General features: G+C 43.6%; 2 protein-coding genes across 3 annotated transcripts; both read left to right on the top strand.

Moving 5' to 3' along the window:
• The first annotated feature begins 687 nt into the window (after window positions 1-687).
• Window positions 688-4,288, top strand: slc35f2 (solute carrier family 35 member F2). 2 transcript variants are annotated; one of them, XM_029172654.3, is made up of 9 exons: window positions 688-876; window positions 1,462-1,530; window positions 1,955-2,127; window positions 2,249-2,376; window positions 2,467-2,626; window positions 2,737-2,893; window positions 3,178-3,230; window positions 3,356-3,510; window positions 3,627-4,288. In XM_029172654.3, the coding sequence occupies exons 2-9, from the start codon at window positions 1,514-1,516 to the stop codon at window positions 3,831-3,833; spliced, it is 1,050 nt and encodes a 349-aa protein (XP_029028487.1). In that variant the 5' UTR covers window positions 688-876; window positions 1,462-1,513; the 3' UTR covers window positions 3,834-4,288. The 2 variants fall into 2 exon arrangements, with proteins under 2 accessions (XP_029028487.1, XP_029028486.1); XM_029172653.3 differs by having other exon boundaries at window positions 691-876; window positions 1,462-1,567.
• Window positions 4,289-4,627: 339 nt separating this feature from the next.
• Window positions 4,628-12,076, top strand: elmod1 (ELMO/CED-12 domain containing 1). The gene is made up of 11 exons (XM_029172656.3): window positions 4,628-5,011; window positions 5,341-5,411; window positions 7,085-7,230; window positions 7,359-7,387; window positions 7,501-7,598; window positions 7,744-7,873; window positions 8,071-8,204; window positions 8,305-8,373; window positions 9,066-9,116; window positions 9,233-9,366; window positions 9,495-12,076. The coding sequence occupies exons 2-11, from the start codon at window positions 5,395-5,397 to the stop codon at window positions 9,668-9,670; spliced, it is 984 nt and encodes a 327-aa protein (XP_029028489.1). The 5' UTR covers window positions 4,628-5,011; window positions 5,341-5,394; the 3' UTR covers window positions 9,671-12,076.
• Window positions 12,077-24,664: the final 12,588 nt, after the last annotated feature.

Raw genomic sequence — 24,664 nt, 5'->3', positions numbered from 1 at the left:
TGATGCCACATCAAGGCAGTGGTGAAATGAAAAATAAATCTTCATAGACCTCAGAATTTATTTTAGTGTTTCTCAACATTTTAAAATCGAATCACACGGGTGTGCAACCTCTACCTAAACACAGCACATTTCTGCATCGTTACTTTAGTTATTTTACAAAGACGATACACTGGAAATGAAACAGTAGCTGGGACAGCTGTATTTTTGCAGCTTCAAGGACAATTATTGTTTTCTCTTATCGGCAAGTTGGCTCTGGAACGATGCGTGTTTGATTATTTTGGCCAAATACTTACTCAAACACCAGACGGATTAATCTTCATGTCTTCAAACTTCAAGTAAGTTTGTAATAACAAACGTCAAGGCTGAAATATGACGTGAAAATGTGTGAACTCATGAAAAGCTACTTCTATTTGTGTCAAGTCAAATTTCATTACTGAATTGTTCTTTATTTGTATTTATCCCGGTTTATGTTAATAGTGGAACGATTTTGAAAGTACTCCGATAAAAACATTATTAATTACTAATAAAGCATTTTCAATAATTAAATAAATAAATGAATAAAAAGTATGTAGTATGCATGTGCTTTTCCTGTGAAAATTATACGTTAGTTTATGCTGTTCAATTATACGTTAGCTTATGCTGTTCCACTATTTTCTAGCACATCATCATGTTTGATTGCACGGTGCACAGTTCATTGATCGTTTCCTCAACCAATCAGAGCGCAGGGGCGGTGCAACTTGCCACTAGATGCTAGATTGACTTACACGAAGGAGAACTAGCACCGCGTGGATCGCGATCGAGCGGTGTTCGTTTGATCATGGAACACAAACGCGTCCGGAGAGTTTCCCCACAAATGTTGTGACTACAGAAGAACACGTATGTAGATGTTTATGTTATATCATTGTAGAGGACGATTACGTCTGTTGGTGTTTAAAAGTTGTAAAGGAATGACGCATTCTCTTATGCCTAGAAGTGGTAAACTGAAGTGCTAATTTTAATATTACAAAGATTATTGGGAGCAAATATTTCCATCTTAAAATAAACATGAAACCTGTATTGCGAATTGCTATGATGTTCATTTCAATTCGGCCTATTTGTAATATTAAAATAATGAATACTGGAGTACTATTAGTTAAATCATCTTTAGCTAAACGTGCTTCCAAATCGTCAGCCTACTGTAACAGTGCCGAGCCCTCCAATGTCAACAATGCCTGCTACTGGCATGCGGTTAAACCTGCCATTTATCAAAGGTTGAAAAGACAGACTTGATTAATTTGTGTTTAAGAGTCACGTTTGTCAGATCGGAGGCCACTGACAACTAATTTCAGAGGTTTCTGAGCAAGAGTTTCACATTCCTCTGAAGATTTGGTACAACTTTCTGCTTCTAACGAAGAAATTAATTTCACAAGACAGTAATCCTTAAGAATTTAAAGCGATTGATCTTTCTTTTTGTCTTTCTAGGCTTAATTCCCAAAGACATGGAGGAGCATGTAGAGGAGAGACCATGTGACAAATGGAAGGGTGCCTGTGGTTTGTACAACTATAGCTTAAAGAATGTCTTCACATGGTGAGCACTCATTCAAAGGTTTAAGACCTGTCGTTTGGGCTATTCTTGCTCTTCATATCACATGAACAATATAGGAGCCTCAGTTCCATGTTAGCCCAGCCTGGAATGCTGCTTAATTATCCACAGGGATGTGTACTGATAAAATATTTCATCTTTTAACATGAAGGAAAAGTGTGACACTTCTTCATGGTGTGAGGATTTATTTACAGTATGAGTTAAAGTCCAGTTCCTGGGTTTGCTTCCCTTATTGTTTTTATTCCTTCCCTTCCTCCTTCATTGAGGCTGACAGGACCTGCTGTGGTGCTCGACTGTTAGGTCACAGTTTCTGTTTTTCAGTTTTAGTTCTGACTGTTATGGCTAACTCACAATTGGTTTTCTCACCCTCAGGCAACTGCTCAAAACTATAGTCATGGGCCAAGTCTTGTCCCTGCTCATCTGTGGGACTGCAGTGAGCTGTCAGTACCTGGCTGATTCTCAGGTGGAGACGCCCATGCTGCAGAGCTTCCTCAACTATGCCCTGCTGCTGCTCAGCTATACCACCATCCTCAGCACACGCAAAGGTCAGACCGCTGTTCATTCAAAATAATATATCTTTCTCTTTTGGGCAGGCTAAGAAGTAAAGTTATTTTTTTTTCTCTTTTCCATTTCTACTCTCAAGTAAACATTTGTCTTTTTCTATAGGTGACAAAAACATTCTTCAAATCCTAAAAACTAAGTGGTGGAAGTATTTGTTGATGGGTCTGGCAGATGTGGAGGCAAACTATGCAGTTGTGATGGCATACCAGTATACCACCCTGACGAGTATACAGGTAGGTGATAAGCATCCCACTGTGAAATCTACTACTACTGTATCAATGTTTCTAGCATCGACAATCTGTTGTTGTGACTGTGTGTTTCAGCTGCTGGACTGCTTTGTGATCCCAGTGTTGATGCTTCTTTCCTGGTTTTTCCTCAAAACTCGCTACAAGCTCATCCACTTCTTAGCTGTGGTGGTCTGTTTGCTAGGGGTGGGGGCCATGGTAGGGGCAGACATCCTTGCAGGAAGGAATCAAGGATCTAGTAAGAACACTGCCCTTTCTTTATGTTGCAAAACAATAACAAGTTTATTTAACTATTAAATTAAAATTACTAGTTTAAATTCTTACCTAGAACCATCTCTCATCTTACAGCCAGTGATGTCGCGCTGGGGGATGGTTTGGTTTTAATCAGTGCCGTCCTCTACGCTGTATCCAACGTGTGCCAGGAGCACACGGTGAAGAACTTGAGTCGCGTTGAATTCCTGGGTATGATGGGCCTCTTTGGGACTGTCATCAGTGGCATACAGCTGTAAGTTAAGGTTTACTGTATTCAGTTCTAATTTAGTTAAACCAGGTACTTGGTTGCATAATAACATTGCCTTGCAGTATATCTCATTATTATATTATGCAGCAATAACATAACACAGTGAAGACGTGTTGACATTGACCCCAACTGTATACTGTGGGGTGTGTAGCATAATGTACCTGTAACATTTTGTGTTTATTTATCGTTATCATTTCCAGCATTGCTTTGCTTTAATTAAAGCCTGTAAACCCTTAACCTCAGTATCACCATTGTAATGTGTCTTGCAGAGCTGTGCTGGAAACTCGCGCTGTAGCATCAATAAAGTGGGATCTTCATATTTGTAAGTTTGTTAAGATAGATTATCTGAAAATAATGTGTGACAGCAACAAAATCTAACAATCTTCTACTGAGATGCCTTTAAAGCACCACTGATTGAAACTGACATCCATTTGTTTTGTTTTGCAGCCATTCTGTTTGCAGTCTATGTTGTGTGTATGTATGGACTGTACAGCTTCATGCCTGTTGTGATGAGGTTAACGAGTGCTACTGCTGTCAACCTCTCTCTCCTCACTGCCGACCTCTTCAGCCTCTTCTGTGGCCTCTTCCTCTTCCAGTACACGGTGAGTGTTATGGCGATAGTCACTTGATCTGATGCTGCTGTCGTGTCAACATGATTTAAAAACCTCATTAGATATCTTGGAACAAATCAATAATCTATCCTGTCTTTCATCCACAGTTTTCAGTCCTCTACATCGTCTCATTTATTGTCATCACTGTGGGTTTCATCATGTTCAATGCTGTTTCCACATATTCTGCTTTACCTGAAGACAACAGTACTGAAGTGTTGGCTGATCACACAGCTCAGAGCTCCTCACACTACCTACTCACACCTAATGGAGATGCTCAGAGTCTCGAGCCGCTCACAGCCGTCGCTGCTCTATAACTGGAACTGACTGGACAAAGAAAACAAGGCCTTTCAGAGTTTATTTACTTTTTTATTGTACTGTAGGTCAGTGGACCTCGTTGTTACAGAGGTTTGTTACAGAAGAACACATTTTTTGCACTTGGCCAGTTGTTTGTTCATATGGCAATTAAGATCATTCTTTATTAACTGATGAAGTATCATCTGTTACTGCACTTAATGTCACATGCTGTAGACAAAAAAACTGCCCCAGATATGATCGTTCACTCATCAGCTTTCATTCTTTTTATATCATATTTAATTAAGCATCTGTTTACAATCCAATGTCTCATGGACAAAGTTAAATATAGTTGTTTTTTTTATTCATTCGCCTCTGGTGCTGTTTTGGAACGTGTTATTTTGTTATATGCCAAATGTAAAGGCTCTCTGCCAAAACTATAGTTTTAATACTTTCAACTAATAAACATTTTTATGTACATGTTTCTTCATGATTTCATATTACTGCTTTTGCTTAGTTTTTATGAAATTACAACAGGTTCTTCTGGAACCCAACCCAGGCAGCTGTTGCGGCTGTCTCTCAGTTTGTGACAACATCAGTTATTATATATATTTCAAAAATCCTTCACTGACATGGAAAACATTTTAACAGCTGACACATTTTTTCCTTTTTGTAACTAAGCAACTGCTTGGTGAAGGTGATCAGCACGAGCCTTGAGATGAGGGAGCTGAGGGAGTTGTGTTTACAGCTTGTTCTGACGCCCTCAAGTGGCCAAACGAACGAATTAGTGCAGGTTCAACATTTAAAACGGCGCAAACGTTGGAGGGTCGGCGTGCGGTTGTTTTCGAGAGCCCCGCGCTCTGAATGAATCCAAATCGGTGTATTCCATCGTTGTCTGAAAGCACAGTGACGGCTGTTATTAAGCAATGAAAGTAATTTTATGATGTGAGTACCAGTAAACCCCCCTGCATCGCCCGAGGACAGGGCAAATCGCAGCAGTCTATTTCCTGACCTGTTGGGGATTTTAAGTGGTCTTCTGCACTGCGCTGCGCTGCTGTGGCTTTTAGACGGTGCCTCCTGAGCAGCGTCAGTCGTTTGGTGTCATCATGGAGGAAAGGGAGGCTGCAGTCTAGTGAAGGGAACCGAGCGCTGCACCTCGCCACATCCCGCCTGATATTCTCCTATAGTATTAAGCAAATCGGTAAGAAAACGCGCTGGCTTTTATTTTAATGTGTTTATTGGGTAATTTGCTTGGGGAACCGACGTCACGGAGGTGGTTCGTCGCTGCGGATGGTGAGAACGGTAGGCTTGGGGGACGATCGAGCAACAATCGGGTGCGATCGGCGATCACAAGCAGGGCTCCTGTCTGTGATCGCTGCAGAGCGCAGCGAGCCGAGGTAAAAGCCGCAAGAAGATTATAGGCGCCTTAAGTCTTCAGCACCACGGACAGCTCCGGAGCTGCGGGCCCGGGCTGAGCTCCAACGGCCTCGTCCTCAAAGGCGAAAACACCGTCTCGTCCTCTGTTCGCAGGTGATCACTCAGAAGAAAACCACAGAGGACACGTGAGGGCTGACAGCGGGCAACATGAAGCATTTCCTCAGGTAACGAGACGTCAGACTCCATTATGCAGACGGGGCTAGTCCTTCATTTCATAACCGACCATGGAGAAACTCACTGGACCATCTTGACTCTCCTCGTTTAAACACGAGCTTCTCGTGTTAATGTTCGATCTGCTGCAGTGTTTGAACGAGTAATAGCCCGTGAATTCCCAGTTCTCCCATTCACCCATCGGTATTGTGTTGCCAGTACTATAAGTGGCTGTTGTAATGTGGAGTGGGTGGTTTAGAGAGAAGATCCTTTTAATTATGGAGTACATGCGAGCCGAGCACTCTTATATTAATAGTTTTATTCTGTGGTGATCTTCATCCTGAAATTGACACGTGTACCTGGTTAAAATAACAAGACAATTGTGTCTATTATGATGTTAAACATACAAATCCAACGTTTTCATCCTCAGCTACTTTCACTGCTGTTTATGATGAAACTGGAGCATTAAATCAGTGGAAACATGTTTCAGTTTCAGTTTTTTTCTATGCTTTACTTTCAAAGTCATTAGCTCTAATAACCTGTAACTGCAAAGATTGGTAGCAGCTGCCAAGTGTTCCTTCACTAAAGGCTGTGTTTTATTTTAACTAATGTGCTAAAATAAAGCTGTTTGTAGTTGCAATGTAAAATTGATTCATGCAGCACCTTAATGGCTTTGGCTGGTCACAATGTGCTCGCTGATTTAGCACCGCTTTGCATGGAGGAACCTGCAGGAGCCAACTTTAAAAACACATCAGCTGTGTCTGAGATGTACTGACCTTCACAACTGAGGTTTTGACAAAAAAGGCCCTAACCCTGTAATCCTACATTTCTACTGAATAGGTTATGATTTACATGTTATTGGGGCATAAGCTTGTCTGTCAAAAAATATGGAACCAGTCAAACCAGAATAATCCCAGAATAAAAAAAATATGTGAAATGCTAATGGAAAAGCTGAAAATTCTACCTGTGTAGCACATTCCATCTCAGCTTGAAGGTTAAGGACATGACAGTGTACAGGAGCTGTTTAACATGCCAGTCTCATTCATGAGCCAAGGAGGAGGACTTAATCCTTTAGAAGTGCACTAGTGAACACTTACTTTTTTTTTGTTGACTAGAGATGATGCTTGGCAGCAGCCCCTCGCAATTATTTCTGCATAAAAAGGCTGGAAAGAAAATTTCGCAGATACAGTTTAACTTTAAATCAGATTTTAGATGAGCCTTCCTTCCTTCCTTCCTTCCTTCCTTCCTTCCTTCATTCCTTCCTTCCTTCCTTCCTTCCTTCCTTCCTTCCTTCCTTCCTTCCTTCCTTCCTTCCTTCCTTCCCTTTTCACACAGGTAAAAGCCATTTTCCTTTACAGTCTCTTAGTGGGTCACTCTGAATTTCCCAGGACACACATCTCCATTTTTATTTCCAGCGTTACCTGTAAAAATAGCACACTCCGATCTGCTCCGATCCTCTGACTTCCACTCCTCCACTTTGTGCCACATTTTCCGCCCTGCGACTACAGTCTGTGTCCTCCAGTATGTCTTGGTGTCTGATTGCTAAACGGATAAGAAAATGTTAATTTTGACAATTTCTATTGTGTTGTTTAGTTGAATGCTACTTGTACAATATCCTGTACCTGTTATCTGCCTGACTACAGTATGTGTCCATCATTCTGTTCCCTGTCATTCTCTTCTTCTGCAGAGTGGTGACCCAGTTCTTTGTGTTCCTCTACTGTAAACTACTGTGGAGGGGCCTGAAGTTTGTTGTCAGGAAGTTTACAGGACGCTGTGAGCTGCAGCGAATCTGCTACAACAACAAGCATGGAGCCCGCAGGACCCTCAAGATAGGTAGAGCCACAATCTCACTGATTTTACAAAAACTACCAGAAACTGCTTTTCACAGGTTATTGGATGCATTTAATTTCATATATAAAATATGGTTACCACATGTCTCATGCATTCTTTTCCATTTCCAGAGTCTTCTATGAAGTTCTCCAAGAATGAGGTGACATTGCTCAGTCTATGTTCATAAACAGACACGTGCAGTCAGTGTTCTCAGGTTTCCTCAGTCCGTTCACGACTGTTCCTGTGTTTTTCTCTCCTGCTTGATTTCTCCAGTTGCTGCAGTCTGCCCTCAGCGCCCATCCGGATAAAGTGGAGAAAACCATTGATGACATCATGGCCTTGAAAAAGATTAATCCTGACACCAACCCACAGTGAGACACAACATTACTACACATCTATCACATTATTTACTCTATGTTTGTATGGGAAGTGCAGGATCAGTGGAGCTTCTAAAATCTCAGTCTAGCTGTAAGAACAGGTGCCTAACATCTGGATCACTTTCCTTTTTGTCCCCAGACTGAGCATCTCCCTGCAGGCCAGCCTGCTGCAGATCGTGGGCTACAGGAGCCTGGTGATGGAAGTGGAGAAACTGCGCAGGGAACCGTACGACTGTGAGAACAAAGAGCATGAGGAGATGCTGATGAAGGTATGGTGGCTGTTAAAGTAGAGGAATGATTACCCTATTGGATACCTACTGGTTACTAGGACAATGCTTCCTATGGTTATACAGTAGCTAGTGGGTCAGTTACTACCTTTAGTTATCTAAAATCAATAATTACCCCTCCTTTATGGTACTTTAACGTTACACATGACCCCTGTGCTACACGTAACATCTGTTTGCAGCTGTGGAAGGAGCTGCGCCCTGACTCTCCTCTCACAGGCCGCATCTCGAAACAGTGGTGTGAGATCGGCTTCCAGGGCAGCGACCCTAAGACTGATTTCAGAGGAATGGGTTTACTGGGACTGCACAACCTGCTGTAAGCGCCGTGTCCCAGCCAAATGAAAAGGTGCACTTGAAATAAAAAAAAGGGAGGCGGCTCCTTTATTCTCTGCTCTTCCTGTCCTCTCTCGCTGCAGGTATTTTGCAGAACACGACAAAGCAACCGCTCTGCAGATGCTCCACGACTCCCTGCAGCCGAAGCACAAGTAAGTCTGCGTCCGCCTTTAAATGAAATGATGACAAATAACAGCAAAACATCTGGCAATTCTTGTTCCAGATGTGAGATGTTCATTGTTATCCAGCAAATATTTTGTTTTGTTTGTTCCACTGGCCCTCACAGCATCACACGCAGCTTTAGAATAAACATCTGACTTTGTGTGTTGCCTCACGGCTTTTTATCTTTCATAACTCTGCGTTCACCGTATTCTGCTTCACTACGTTCATTCTTCTAGCTTGAAGACATTCATTGTGTCATCTGTCACTGACTGCTGCTGCTTGGACTGCTTGTCATTTGCGTCTCAGTGAGCTGTGTCACTTCTTCTTTTTCCTGCTCCACTTCCACATTTCTGCCCATGCCTGTCTGTCACATGCACTGTAGGAGCACACACAGAAAGCCCAGGTACTTCTCATTTCAGTTTTGCTCGTGTCTCTCTCTTCAGTTGATTCGTGCTCATTTTAAAGCTGAGCTAAACACTGTTTTTGCAGTAGGTCAGCAGCTCAGTCATCGCTAACATTATCAGTTTTCAGTTTTACATGTGCGAATTATCTGTTTATGTTCAGATTAATGCAATAAAAGGCAGTTTAAAAAAATTATTTGCACTTTTCTGATGATATCGGATCAAAATCCACCGTTGAAGTTTTGTAGATGACATATGTCTCAAGTGTGTGTCTTTTACAGTGAGATAAACAAGGCAGAATGGGAACAGAAGAACCTGGACAAAGCGATCGGGTACGTTTCTGCCCGTGTGTGAAGAAAAGCATGTGTGTCTGCATCAGCTCTGATTGTGTAGAAGCAGCTGTAAGTCCACACCAACGCCCCTCTAACGCTAATCTCTAAATCACCAGCTTCTCCTTTGCCATCGTGGGCATCAACATCACAGACCTGGCCTACTCTCTGCTGGTCAGCGGAGCGCTGAAGACCCACCTGTACAACGTGGCCCCAGAGATGCCCAGCCTGCTGCACTTCCAGCAGACCTTCTGTGAGTTCTCTGTGCTCTTCACTTGAGACGAGGCCGCATATATGACAGCAACACACAGTATGCGTCATCAGAGTTGATTTTTACTTTATGGTTAATAATGAAGCAAAGCCTTCCTTTTCTTTTGCCAGGCTACCTGATGCAGGAGTTCCACCGTTTCTGGATTGAGGAGGATCCCAGTGACATCATGGAGTTCAACCGCGTCCGCACCAAGTTCCACAGGAGGGTCCTGCGGCAGCTGAAAAACCCAGACATGGCTCTGTGCCCCCACTTCTCGGCCTCCGACCTCCACCTGGTCAACCTCTAAACACACGCCGCTGCGAGTCCTCGCGTCCCCGCAGAAGTCCCCTCTGGATGTCTGGTAGGCCAACGTAAAACGTGGACACCCGAAAACCCTCTGCACAGCTGGACACATCTGGGGAGACTCTCTTACTTCTCCGCTCAGCCCAGCTCCTCCCAGCTAATGTCATGTCGCGTCACTGCCACCGAACACACACACACACACACACACACACACACACACACACACACACACACACACACACACACACACACACACACACACACACACACACACACACACACACACGCGCGCTCGTACACACTGCCTCTACGCCCTCACTGCAGCGTTAGACCACCAGCATCAGAGATGACCATAGCGATTGTAGCTGTGCATGAGGAGGCTGCACCACAACACCGCTGTTCATCATGTTGCTTTAACGAATCGTGACGATTGTATCACCGCCTTCGCACCTCTGTTATCGACACAAACCAAATTTACTTTCTCTGCCAAAAAAAATCTCGTTTTACATTACAGCTCAGTGACCATCAGTTCAGGATATTCCGTCAGACTATCAGACATGAGGTTAAACATGTTAAACAATCAGAATGAAGAGCTATAAAAAGAGCTATGAACAAAATAATATAATGTTTAATAACTAAAATGCTATTTGTGAAACAATCAAATTATAGTAGAGGAGTTACAGTATTAAATAGAGTTTGTATGCTACCTTTTGTGTAATTGTTAACACCTAAGACTTCTCGTTGCCAAATCGCTGAATGTGAAGAAAAATCCCAGCAAATGAAAGGTTTTAAAATGATGTTCTGAATATTTTAGCCCTAGTTCAGTCCAGTTCCATGCACTGACTGTGCAGCCACACTGTTGCTGATTTGGATACTAAAACTGCTCCCTCTGTTGTGATTAATATTTCAAGAATGTCTTTATTTCCACAATCGCATAAAAATTCATTGCACATTTGTTAGGTTTGCAAATGGTTTTTACCTCTGATTTGACCCCATGTATATATTCTGTTACGAATGTTTCTCACGTTCATGATTGTTTGAGTCGATTTTAATTAGCTGAATGTGACACTGTGTTCACTGTTGTATCAGCCAAAGCAATAATTTATATTCATTTCACTGCACGTTTCTGCAAATGTCTTTATTTGAGCCATTCGTGCCTAAGTATTGGTCTTGCTTTCTAACTCAGAGCTGGAATGGGAATCATTATATACTGTGGCTGTTCAATGCAACATTTCATAGAGGCTTATGTTCCTTATGAGTGTAATTACTAGAAACTGCTGTGCTGCGTTTTGAGGCACGCACATCTGGCAGCAAATCTGCTCAAGAGAGGACGTGTTTGTCTTTCATTAAGACAAAGACACATTAGACCTGTGTCAGGAAGCAGTTTGAGGTTCTTAAGCACAAATATTGTTTTGACATCTTCTCCACTATGATTGTTTACTTGCAGCAGAGTTTTTCAAAGAGGCACATGCAGACTGGGTCCAAGCTGTTTATTTGTATTATTGGTGCCTCAGCTCTACAAGCAAATAAGCGTGGAATGTTTGAATAGCATTGATACAAAACAGACCACAGCAAATGACTTTAGCTTTAAATCTGTCTTTGATGCACTTAAAACACTTAAAACATAAATTCAAAGGAACGCCTAAAATGTATTTAAGGAGGTCAAGATTATGATTTAAAAAGAAAACTTTTTTGTTATTAGTCAGACCCTTAACACTAAGCAACACAAAATAAAATTGCTGATACATTTTCTATTCTGTTATCCCTAATAATTGTTATTTCAGCTCTGAGTCACACCTATAATTTCCACCGAATGATAAGTCAACAAAAGCTCACCGCCGACACATGCTTGCGTTTTCACTGCCTCTTTCCAGCGTGACCGTCGTGTTTATCCATGAGAGTTCACATCGTGCGTGGTGCTGACAGCTCTGACAAACGTTTCATCAGAAATCCGGAAAATGTAAGATATTATTTTGCCGCCACGCTTGCACTGTTGATTGTGTTTAATGGTGATGAGTAACTTTGTCTCACTGAAGTGAATGTCACGACTTTGTGTCAGTATTATGCAGCTGTTCCCATCAGTGCTGGTCTCATTTTCTGCTCGAACTATGTTTTTGCGCTGTAGAAATAAAAAAGCAGTTTCCTTTAAAATAATCAATCAGTAATTTGTGGTATTGGAGCATAAGAGCTAATGTGTCCCATGATACTGTATATGAATTTAGACACGAGCTGCTGTATATTCTGCTTTTAAAGTGCACACAATTTGCATGATGATCTTTTTACTGGCACTGCCAAGGCGTTATATGCTCCTCACTAAAGCCTAACGAGCCTATAGATGTTGTAACTCTGTGCTTCATTTGTCTGTGATGTAATTTTTGAGACCACAATAAAACCTAAATGTCAATTAAAATTAGCTTCAGGTTGTCATTTGTACATAAGCACATACAGTAAGTGCTGCAATCGTTGCTGCTGCCTAAAGTCGGCTCTGTGAATTCGCTTCCTGATGGTCTAATATACAGTCTCCTGCTCAGACTGGGAGCTTTAAGCTACATGTTGACATCAAACCAGACACCTACAGGTCCAGCGGTCTCTGCTGCTCATCATTCTCTGTGACAGCTTTACAGGGAACCCTGGCTTTTATCACATGTATGTGACGCCAGCAAACAGTAGAGGGCAGTAAACTCACACACAAGGCAAAAAGCCGCTTTCCTCCCCAAAATGGTGACATTTGGGAATTTTGATCTGAATGTTTACAAATGTGACTGTGGGGGGCTGATTATCACGCGAGCTGCATGAGGAGCTGCAGGTGCTGGCTGAGCATGTCACCACACACCTGGATCGAGATGTTCAGCGGGTGTCACACTTGACGCACGCAGCAGCAGAAGGGTGCGGAAGTAATTTCACACAATTTGCTGTTTTGGTTTAAATGATGAATTTATCTTCTACACAAGGATTAAAGAAAATGATCGATGGTAGATTTACTGGAGCTTTAGGAACTTTGTGGTGTTCTGTTGTGTATGAATTCACTCCATTCCGCATACTCCTCTACACAACATTGTGTTCAGAACACTGAGTGTTACAATAAGTACTTTCAAAAATATCAACAAAGCTGTAGACTTTACTCCCACATCACCGGCTGCAGAGATGCCAAGTTGAGGACGGTTTCCAGTTGTTTCCTAACATCAGAGAGCGAGGAGGCTACAGTGTGTGATGATAATAAGAGTGTTTGCACATCAAAGCAGTGGATTAGCGCGGATCAGCCCCAGACAACTCTGGTGTAATGAGAGCTAAGTTAAAACTGCAGGGCAGAGTTGGAGCTCAACACTTCAATCAGTCCTTCTCAAGCTTTCTGTTTCTAGAAGCTGCATTTTACTGATATAAACAAAACAGTCGTAGTTGTTAGGATGAAATTGAGGATGTTGTATAATTTTGAAGTCTGAAGACGTTTTAGAACTAAGAGACTTGCGGCTGTACTGTATTCTTTCTTTATAGCCACATTGAAAACAACAGTGGGACAATTTACTGGAGAACAATCTGGGACACAGTAAAGGTTAAGAGAAGAGAGAGCTGAATGATAGTTTAGGCCGGAGTCAGTATCCGGCAACCAGTCACAGGGATGCAAAGCATCACATACTGGCTGATGGGATCAGACACAAATACGCACCGGGAGGAAGCAAAAGAGGCTACAATCACATGAAACCACCTGACAAAGACAGAGCGGTAAGTTCATTCCTTAGTGCAAATTGAAAACATTGTAGGAGTCAATGAGTGCAACTCGTTCTTCAAGGCTGTCAGAATGGTGAAGTCTAGCTTCGCAGTAATTTGGTCAAGTATATGAGAACCACAGAACGTGGCAGGTGTCACTTTAGTTCAGTCCAAGGAATGGTTTCAGTTCACACAAGACGACCGCTCTACCTCCTCTGCTCCCCACAGCGTCTCCCTCCTGACCTTTTACTGACGAGGCAATCTATCAGTGGAAACGTGTGCTGGGATGGAGGTAAAGGTGACGGGGGAATGGTGCAGTATCACCCATACGAAGCCCAGTGCAGCAAACGGCGGCCAACAGGTACAAAACCCATGGAGCCGGGATGAATTTGACACAGTGTTGGGTCCAATGGCTCCTCGGGGACAGTTTGTCCACATATGCATCAAATCTAAACAGATCGGGAGAAAAAAAAACAGCGGTGAACAACGGGACGGTGCCGCTTGTGGACAGTACCGGGTCGCGGCCATGTGAAGGTGCTGGTGGGCAAGTCTCCATGCCTCCGCCTTCAGCCGACTGCAGCAGCCTGCTGTACCTGCAGTGCGCGCCGATGTGACAGTGAGCCTGCAGTCCGGCGGTTTCGCACAGTTTCCCCCTGGAGTGACGATGCGCTGCTTTTAACAGTCTCTTCAAATTGCAGACAAGCTCCTCGCCTTCTGGTGAAGCCCTCGGTCTCCCGAGGAAATTGATTTTTTTCCGCTCTCCCAGACGCCGGTTACATGCCAAGTAACAGCAAAAGGCGGCCGCAGATTTTTATATTTGCAACACTAATTATGTTAAATTTATCAACACTGCCTTATTGATTAGGCACCGGCGGCTGAAGTGGTTCCAAGCTGTCTGGGACTCACTCACACATAATGTTATACAGCATGAGGCAGCAAACTCTCACACGCTGGGCTGATTTACACATGGCTATGAGTCCAAATGGGCTGATCTGTGACTGGAGCCTGCCACGGCTCTATAAATAAAGGAGATGCATGTGACAGTCAGCTGTTTATTATCGGAGTCCTGATCTGTTCCCAATAAAATGAGTTGAAGTCTAAATACCTCGATCTTCTCAATTCAATCAATGTATAATCTACACATACAGGTAAATTATTATAATGTGGTATATTTGACATTTTGTATGTTAAATAATTTAACAGGCTTATTAATAAATCATAAATGCACCAGACCCACAGTCCAGAATACCGTGAGGCTCATAATTTAATTAATTGTGACAAATATATAAGCTGTGGGGAAAAATGTTTATATATTTTTTCAGAGTAAACAGTTTTTTGCGGCTGCATTTAACAGGTGTTTGTTGTTATAAAAGCATAAATCTGTTGCGTGTTGACTCCCACCAGCCTGTGCACGCGGAAAGTTCTGTTTCTGCTCCGCGGCGCGATCCTGGGGCACAGGGATGCGTGATCTCCCTGCAGACTCCAGGATATTGCAGTGTCAACATCATCAGTTTTCTGCATCTTGTGTTTAATTTCCCAGGTCCGTCTATCCACGCGCCGCTCCTGTCTGTCAAGCGTGCGCTGCTGATCTGAGCTCACTGAGACACGTGTCACTGAATAGAACATCCTGTCACACGCAGGCAGAAATACTCTACACATCACACATCATCCAGACGTGAAGGAATGCAGGTACCGTAATAATTAATAATGACTAATTTATCAAATATGCACAATTGATACATAAGTAAACAGAATATAACCGAGGGCCCAGTTCTTATGTTATAAACATCTGCTTCTCAATGTCTACAGCCCACAGGCTCATCGCTATCGGTGGCGTGGTGCAGGAAGCTGTGGGGGATTGTGGGATACGCTGTTCATATAGCTCCAAAGTGGCATTAGGAGAAGTGCATTGTGGGTGAAGTGTGCAGTGTGCGTGTCTGCACATCTGCCCCTCATTACTGCGTTCGCTCAGTGCAGCATGTGACTTCCCTTTCGTCGTGTGCCAGATCCTCTCCCTCACTTCCTGTTCTGCCTTTCTGCACCTTTTCACATGTGAATATTGAGCATGGTAATAGTGGTGAACAGATGATGGGAACATTATGAACAAACCTGATATTCTTTATTAATCCCTTGGGGCAGTGGTGTTGCACATACAGCAGCTTCTATGGGGTTCTGGTGTCTTGACCGCCTCAACATGCAGCAAGGAGGAACAGGGACCAACTACTGGACCATTGTTTTAAGAAGTGACTTGTTCATCATGGTCTATAGTTTAAATGTGCACATCAGCAGGAACATCCTCAGCATAGCAACAATTCACAGGTCGTCACACAGCGGTCATGATATCAGACAAGCCAGTTCAGTGAGGATTAATAAAGGCGTCCCCTCACTCGCGGCCCCAGGAGGAGCCAAGCTGTCACCACTAATGATCCCTCCGCTCCCGAGGTCCGGCATCATTCTGCTGCGTGCGCCGCCGCCGCCGCCGATCGACTGAGAACGACTCGCCGACGCGCAGCCTGTGCCGCGCGTCCATCGATCTGCCCTGAAGCCGCTGTTCTCGTCCTGTTGCGCGTTTGCTGTTGCGGCGAATATCAGGTGTTGCGGCTGGGCGGGGAGGGATCTGTGGGAAATCAGTGTTCCAGGTCGGCCGTAAAAATTCTCTTTGATCCGCGGCCCCTCGTGGTGCTCGCGTCCTCCCCCTCTCCATCCACAAACACGCTCCTCTCATACGTGTCTGCATCTCTTATTCTCCTTCCCCTCTGCCGATTTTCCTCGTGCCGTCCTTGTGTTATAACGTCTTTACCCACAACTGCTTCCTCCTGGTCCCTGATTAAACTTGCTGATGCATTAATAAAGTGAAGCCCCCCCCCCCTCGCCCTCCTCCAGTGGGATTAGGCAGAGCACTAATTCCATCTCCAGTCCAGGCCTCTTTGAAGTCGACTGCCAGAGAAACCGCCGGCTTCCTCAATTTGCCATTTACATAATCCCACCACTGCACTCATACATACTCATCAGAGTGGAGGATGAGCTAATATGCTGGATAGAGCTCCATATTGACATTAGAATAATCCAGTCGTTTCCAGTAGCATTGCTTTCTCCATCAGTGGTTCCATCAGGGATCAATGGATCTGCATCGTTATCGCCATCAGGACGCGATTCCCGTCACAAACCACCTCCTCATCGCTCTTTGTTCGTTTCGCTGTCCTTATCATAATTTGTAATTAAGCATGTGCAAATGCTAATTTTTGCTCATTGGCAGCGGCTGATTGTATTTGCGCTGCATTATCTGCCCGAGCAGCGCGAGCAACTCCCAGGTCTGCGGCAGCGCAGCGATCCAAGAGCGCCGCCTGTGAACGCTCCAACGCCACAGCAGAACTAATGTGGGAAAACAGCCACTGTAAATGAGGGAATAATCAGCTTATGAACCTTTTTCTATGCGGACGGAAAAGAGATGGGGGAAATCAAAACACAGAAGAGTCCATAAAAAGGGATCTCCCAAAACCATGACTCAGCAATACTCAGTAAACACTCATGATGACACAGGGACAGGCTACATGTCCTCTTTAAAGCGTCTTCGGTCCAGTACATAAGGATCTCCAGGAACTAATTGATCAAGAAATTTAAAAGCTGGAGTGAAGTACAGTATGTCACTGTACAGTAACAGCATCATCTACTCGAAACACATTTGATAGACTTTGCACTGTAAGAAGAGCTGGGCACCATCATGGATGTTTTGATGCTGAGGCATCGCGTAAAATACCGAAACCCCACCACCCGGCGGGCGCTGCTTTCATCAAAGCACCTGCTTAGTCAGCTGTGTTGATGTCTGGCAGGTAAAGGCTTGCAGAATCCACAGTAGTGGCTGTGACTGCGGTTCGACTGGCATTATGCTGATGTGGAAAGTGCCACCGCTCACTGTGATGTGTCTTATTCAGGGGGGAGGAGGGGAAGCGGAGCCTAAGATGAGGTGGATGAGTGTGGCCTGGCTCAACAATTCAGCGTTTGTTACTAATATGCTGAACGGGTTTATATGGTTTTATTGTATAAGACCCAGTTTAACAATGACAATACATATTCAGACCAAAGCTCCAGGTCAGAGGGAATATTTCTACAGTACAGGAGACCAACCGGGGGGACATCACCATAATGAGGTGTGGGGCTTAGAGTCGATAAGGTCTTAGGATAAGTGTGAAATTTTCAAATCCAAATCTTTTCAGAGCCTCCAGGAGCAGCCTTATAGCAGCCGCTGCACCGCGGTGGAAAATGTAATTGATGCGTTAAATTTAATTTGGACTTTGACAAAAGGGGCTTTAAATAAAACAGGGAGCGGTTGGCCGATCGAGACACATTAGCATTCAGGAAACAGAGAATAAGGTCTAATTGAGTACAGAGTCGAGGGCAAGCAGTTAAAAATGAAACCGCCATGAGTGTAATGGAAGCAGTGGTGGTCTGGCAATTGTGTATTTTTGAGTGACTTTGTTGTCATCTGACAGAGTTCTGACAAAAAATCATGATATCAAAGGATGAGGAAAAGGTCTAACATTGTTTAATTTAAAATATTACATGTAAAGCACCTGAGAAGAGAATAAATATCAATGTTATGCTGGTGCAAGATTAAAATGTATCGTGTCAGCCCTGGAGTGAGTAAATGGACTTCCCTTTTTTCACGCTCTTATTTTGGTTCCATCACTTCCTGTCTGGGCTCTTCTGTCTCCCTCAGCTTCACTAATCAGCCTAATCACCCTCACCTGTGCCTCAGCGGCATTTACCCACTTTCCAGTCCTCAAGGCGTCACATTAACGGCCCAGGGTTTGTGAGTAACCTGTGTTTTCTGCAATTACAGTAAAAGTAATTATCTTTGACTACTTGAGGTTCTGAAAACAGGGGTTCTATTTGGAATGTACCCTTGTAGACGAAGACGTTTCTGGCAGGAAAGCTGCTCTGCGTCAAGCTCTGGCGTCTCCGACAGCAGCAGCCCGATGGTTTCAAAGTCTACACGCTTTGTTTGTATTTTCCTTTTAACCTCGCGATAGGTTTCTGTACTGTAGGTCGGCGCTTTGTCATGCAGTCAGGGCTGCACAGACGGGCTTTTGCTTGTCCTTCCATTCTCCTGCTTCTCTTTGTGTCAAAAGAACAGCTATAAAATGTCCGCTCGCCTCTTTTAGAGGTGACTTCAATTTCTTTATGAAAAATGTACTTGCCTTTTTATGTGCAGCCTCTGTTGATTGTGTTTTCTGTGTTCCTTTGTGGAGAAAAGGAGGGTAAAAAAAATCTTTCTGGTTCCTAAGCTGGTTGGAAGCTGAATAGTAACAAATTGCATTCTGGTTTGTGCAACCAATTGGTTAAGCAAAGCAGAAGAAGAGGGGAAAAAGGCAATGCTGCGCTGTGTTTGGTGGAAATAGAACCTGCGCTTAGGAAAACACCTAATGCATGTGGAAGCAAAACAAACTCATACTTCTCATGCATGTCTGTATAATATAATCAGAATATAAATTAGCCACAAGCACCAAATTTCACTTTTCGTAACAACAGGTCTGTGTAAGACTGTGCTATCAGAACACGTCCTGGCCCCCAGTCTAATATTTAAAGACGATACTGACAGTGATTAATACACTTGCATGTTTGGCATCTCTCCTCTCAGATACATCACTTTTGGCACCAGTTTCACACCGTTCATCTGATTAAATGCCCAGCGCTGCCTCCTGGTGCCGGCTGTCTTGTTGATGAGCTCAGTTGAAGGGCACAAGACACACACACACACACACACCAGCAGTGCAGGTTTTTATAGACATAATGTGCGAGTAGCCAATATCTGACGCTCATATTTAATGTCAATCTTAAAAAACATTTCCCATCTTTTTAAAGCTCCATTTGCCTCGTTTGGAAATGCATTAAATAAAAATGTCTTCATTAGTTTTTGCACAAATTAAATAACCTCTACATTAAAACACAATTTTATAATCAGGCCAAACTGGGGAAAAAAAGTTTGATTAGACCAGCTGTTCCAGCATGTTGCATCGATTGAGTGGATTATTATTCTGATTTATTGTGTTAAAAAATAATTTATTTTTTTATTGATCCCTAACACAAAGTGTTGTTGGACCGCTGCCACCAACAGAGGAAGCTGGGATCAGACCACTGACTCCCGACCCTCATGGACGACTGCTGCACACAGAGTCCCTGTGAAGTGAATAATAAAACACTTCTCTTATGCTGAAGGGCAGTAGGAAAACGCTGTGTTCCACATTGTGTGTTGACATGTGCTATAAACTGGGAGTCTGTACTCTATTTACAGATTACACGTCTTGAGCTTTGCATTACAGTGCAAACCTCCAGTGATCCCCTCAGTGCTCCCACTGTTTCAACTACTTCACATCTGTGATGACTGGTGTCACAGTATTAGAGCAACTGTCTGTTGTAATGTCTTCAAAAGCAGGACCTGGTGTACCAGGAAGTCGCTCGTCTTTATTTTATACACTGGGGAATTATGCACTTTGTTTAAGCCTGCACCAAAGACTTAATTTCCCATTATAACCTTTTGCTGCCAGCAGCTGTCAGCGCTCCTCTCTGAACACTGTCTGTTAACATGTCATGAGATGTCACCAGGTTTGCCTTTGGAATCTCCTTTTCATGCGGAATCAGAGCTGTTTCAAAGACCCTGTGAGGAGATAAGCGTAGCCTGCCAACCTGACTCTGGAATACAAATGACCTTTTTAGCATAGGGAGGTGAGCAGGGGAAGATAACACAGAGGAAATGTGTCACAGAGGAGGGGGTGCAGGAATGTGGACGCGACGGCGCGGCGGCAACAGACGGAAAAATGTGGACACAAGGGCAAAGACAAATATGAAAATGAGCATCCAGGCTGATGTGATACATGCATCTGGTGATATATCATGGAGATAACACTCCGACAATTCACGTATTAAACTATAACGTGCTTATGGGGAAATGAAGCGAACCCATGATCTCCGTTGCACATAGCTGTGAAATAGACTGGATCATTCTTCCATCCAGGAAAGCCTTGGTGCACAAATATTCAGAATCCTACAAGGCCAATGGGTCGAAGTCTGGCCTCCGACTAGATGAGGATTTTCGTATTTTTTCCGACCAGTTCTACTTCAGTTACATCAGCGTGCTCCCAGTAGCATTGCCCAGTGCCAAGCTGGCGTTTTGTCTGGTGCGCTGCCATGGGTTTTGAAGGAAGATGCAGCAAAACAAAACCAACATAATAACATCTCTGCCATGAAGTACAGGAAAGACAATGATTATAGGTTGCTTTGTCCTATATCATGTGTAATTTACATCCACAGCAAAGAGCTTATGGCTAAATTCCTTTTCTTTAGTGAGATCCAATCTTCTACTTTAAGGGCCTTTAATGTCTTGCAGTGATGGAGTTATCCTTGAGGATAATGTGAGGGTGAAGCTGGAGCTTAGTTGGGTGAGGCAGCAGGACGTTCTAGATCAAAGCTGAGGGTTGATGGATGCTGTTATTCATATAGTAGTCATGCCACATGCATAAGTAAAGAATTAAACGGAGCACAGGCTCATCATGGGCCGCGACAGCTCCTCAGATGTGTAACCGGCTACAGAGTGGGTCTGTGAGACGGTTTCATACAGTAGATCTCCCCACTCGTGTGTTCACTCACCGGTCCTATGATGCATATTAAATCACCGGGTGAATAATGAAGCTTATCTCACATAAATTAGAGAGACATGCTGAATTCCCCTCGGGTTCAATCACCATGAATATTAAAGCAAACTCTCAAGGTTACAGAGGGAAACGGAGACGGGGGGAACAAGCGAAGGATGCAAAATATGAAAATGAAAGGACAAAGAGTGAGAGCAGATAAAGAGGAGCGCTCCTGGCAAGTGGGGACAGCAGTCATTATACATTTAGATCAGTGATGACCATGTAATCATTTGGCTCACTTGTGAAAACAGGTTTAGAAAGCAGACTAATTAAATTGCCAGTGCAGCACGGTACAGTACAGTAAGTCACTGTAGAGTCTGAGGTAGCGTTTTAGGAATGATGATCCTGGAAAAATCAGACTTCTTCATCTGAGCTCGTCCACTTTAACCAGAACCGGTCTCGGTGGGTGAGTGGCAGGTGGAGCGCTGCAGATGTCGACGGTAGCAAGTACAGTATGTGGAACGGGTGGAGAGAGAACCTGCGTCCTTAAAGGCATCACGTGGTCAATCAGCGTCAAATGCGAATGGCGGTTTCGCTCGCTTCGTGACTGAGAGGTGTGCGATTTCAGCATTTCCGCCCCGAAGACGAGGCCGCGGACCGGCGCGCAGAGATCAAGGGGCGTTTGACGTGCGCCGTAGCAGATCACTGATTGGAGTGAGGCGTCCACGCTCCCAAATAGATATTTCTCCCTGCTTGAGTGAGATTTCCAATCTTAGCCGTCGGTTCAGTTCAGAGGATGTTATCTGAAGTGTGTAAATAAGCCTGGAAGGCAAGCTAGCGAAGCTTCTTTAGTGCTCGTGCACACTTGTATGTGAAAAAAGTGTGTTACTGTTATATATATGTTATATGTTCATGTATTATAGGACACTGGCTCCTTTAAGTGCTCTTATTTGACGTCAGAAAAGGAAATGTGGAAGATAATTTGGGAGCTCTAAGAACCATTAGAAGTCGTAGGACGATGTGAATGCTCCTTCTTGAGTACTGATGTACGTCCTGGTGATGAGAGAGAAGGGATGTTTGTACCTGGCAGTGCAACAAATGGCGTTTTATTCGACTGGATGTGAAAGCAGCGACGCGAGGACGCAGGAAACCGATGACTCATCGGGTGCTTTTTGCCTATTCCTTTCTGACGTCGATCCAGATAACAGGGCGGCTGCGTGTGCTGCTCACCATCTGGCGTCCCCACGCGCCCGTGTCTTAATGCCCCCGTCCCTCCTCGCCCTGTTCACACCCGGCAAACGCGCAGCTGGGACGCGAGTGACGGGTTCTGGCGCCGGTGGGACGGGGATGCTTCACGTTCGCAGACGTGACTGTTCAGACAGGATCAAGTGAAGGCACCAATAAAAAAAAAAAAAATCTAATCTAATTTCTGGTTTAAACACCAATTACTATTCTATTGGTTTCATAATTAATTTTCATAAACAGGTTTATTGTGATGCGTTGCACTGTACCAAAGCTGGAGCCGGAGAACTCCGCACGCTCACTCTGTTTGGGCTGCGTTGTTTCCTCAACCGATGCCTCCAGTTACTGAAGCTCCCACATTAAGTGGCGTCATCAAATGTGATACATGTCAGATATTTGTAAAACGTGGTTTATTACGTTTATTGCTTGTTTAATGTACGGCTATCAGAGGCTTTCTTTGGTCTCGTTTTCTTTTTTCATCTGGAACTATTAGAGCCTGAACAGAGAATCAATACTGAGTTTGTCCTTTGTTTAGCTGATGATGATGATGATGATGATGAATTATTTTCATCTCATCATTTTCAGCCGTTTCAAGTAATATCGAATACAATTCTCTTCAGTAAAACACAAGAGCCAAAACTAATTTTAAATTGAAGGTGATGATACAGACTGATACAGACCACTTTGAAGTGGCAAAAAAATGTAAAAGTGCATTCAGTAAATGAATGGAACTACAGTATTTTCAGCTTTTGTCACATCAGTGTTAAGAAATCAGACACATACGCTGCATGTTAAATATCGAAGTTAGGGTTTTAATCATAATGTTGCAGTGTTTTAACATCTGCCCCTGTAAAACAGCACTTATAAATCATTACTGTAACTTGATGACTCTTTGAATCCAGGCTTGTGTTTATAACCAGCAATGAAAACGATATTCAAATAGCATATTGTTTCAACCATGGCCAGACTAAGTACAACAGCAGCCCTGGAGCCATCGCACCACGTATTAACCCTCTGCTCCCGTCACTGCCTGTGCGGTGTGTACGGGTTGACTACGGTTACACAATCTGCCCCCAGGTCCTGGTGATTTGATTAAAACACATTAAGTTGCAACGCGCTGGACCTGAATCACAATAGAGTTGTCAGAATAGGCCAAACGCTGAAGGTTCATGGTTCAACTTCCGTTCTGACTGCTGCTTTTTCTTAATCCAAGCAATTTTATAGAAATATATTTTTCTTTAAAGATCTTACTGAAAAAATGTGAGACTAAAAATACTACAGTATAAGAAGAATAAGAAGAATCAGGACTTTGAAGCAGATGATTACCAAGGCCATGAAAGTACTTTAATTGCCCCCATTAGCTGTGAAACATCTGTAAGAGGTTAAACCTATCACGAAGGTATCACCTCCTAGTCGGACAGTATCTGCTTATACTGGACTCATAATGATAAATGCATTGAATTCCCAAGTGACTAATTGACGACAATAATGACTGTTGTATGAACATCACGTCTGAACCTATTAAAAGTCAGTCAAAGCCGTTCATTTGCACCGTGGCACCGGGTGGAGGCTGAATTTATACAGCGTTTAATTTATTGATCTGAGTCAGCTTGACGTTTGTGATTCCTTATTAATGGCCCAACTCTGTCAGACGGCATTTAATTTGGAGTTATCAGAATCGCTAACAGGAACACAGCTGTGCTGTCTCATCAAACATGCTGAGGGAGAAGAAGGAAAGTGAGCTGGGACCTTAACAAATCAGCTGCAAATGACAACACTGATTTGATTTTTCACTTTGGCACAGGCAAGCAGCACATTTGAGCCTGAAAATGGGAAAGGGTGCATTAATTCATTAGCATAAAATACAACTTTGCGCGGAGTTCAGAGTTGTAATCATTGCTCTGGGGAGAGACGGCGCCGAGATCAAAAAACCCGACCAGAGCCGTGCAAATGAAATAACAGAGTGACACACGTGATGGATGACTGGAGCAGCTGCCAGGTCCTGCTTTATTCCCCCAGTCCATCGCTCCTAAATACTGTACGCCACTGTTTCACAGTCAATGACAATGAAAGGTACGTCTGACGGCTTGTTGGGAAAAATCCATTTTACATTGATGTAACCCAGATTATGGGAAGTTGGGGAGCGATAACGGCGTTTGTGAAGTTTGTTGCCGGAACAACAATTTTGGTCATTGATTGACGCACTGAGCCTTCAGCTGATGTTGATCACGGAGCTTTGATTAAAACTTGTTTTCTGCAGGAGACTCAGACGTCCACAATCATGAGTGATCGACATCTCAAAGGAAAACAGGGTGAGCCAATTTATCATTGATGCCCAGATGCTCTACGGAGTGATGACCACGATGTAAATACTTTCTAATTCTACACCTACTGTACTATGTAAGCCCTATGCTAATGCTAAT

This window comes from Betta splendens, chromosome 14, assembly GCF_900634795.4.
Source record: "Betta splendens chromosome 14, fBetSpl5.4, whole genome shotgun sequence".
Lineage (NCBI taxonomy): Eukaryota > Metazoa > Chordata > Actinopteri > Anabantiformes > Osphronemidae > Betta > Betta splendens.
This window is presented reverse-complemented; position numbering and strand designations above follow the sequence as displayed.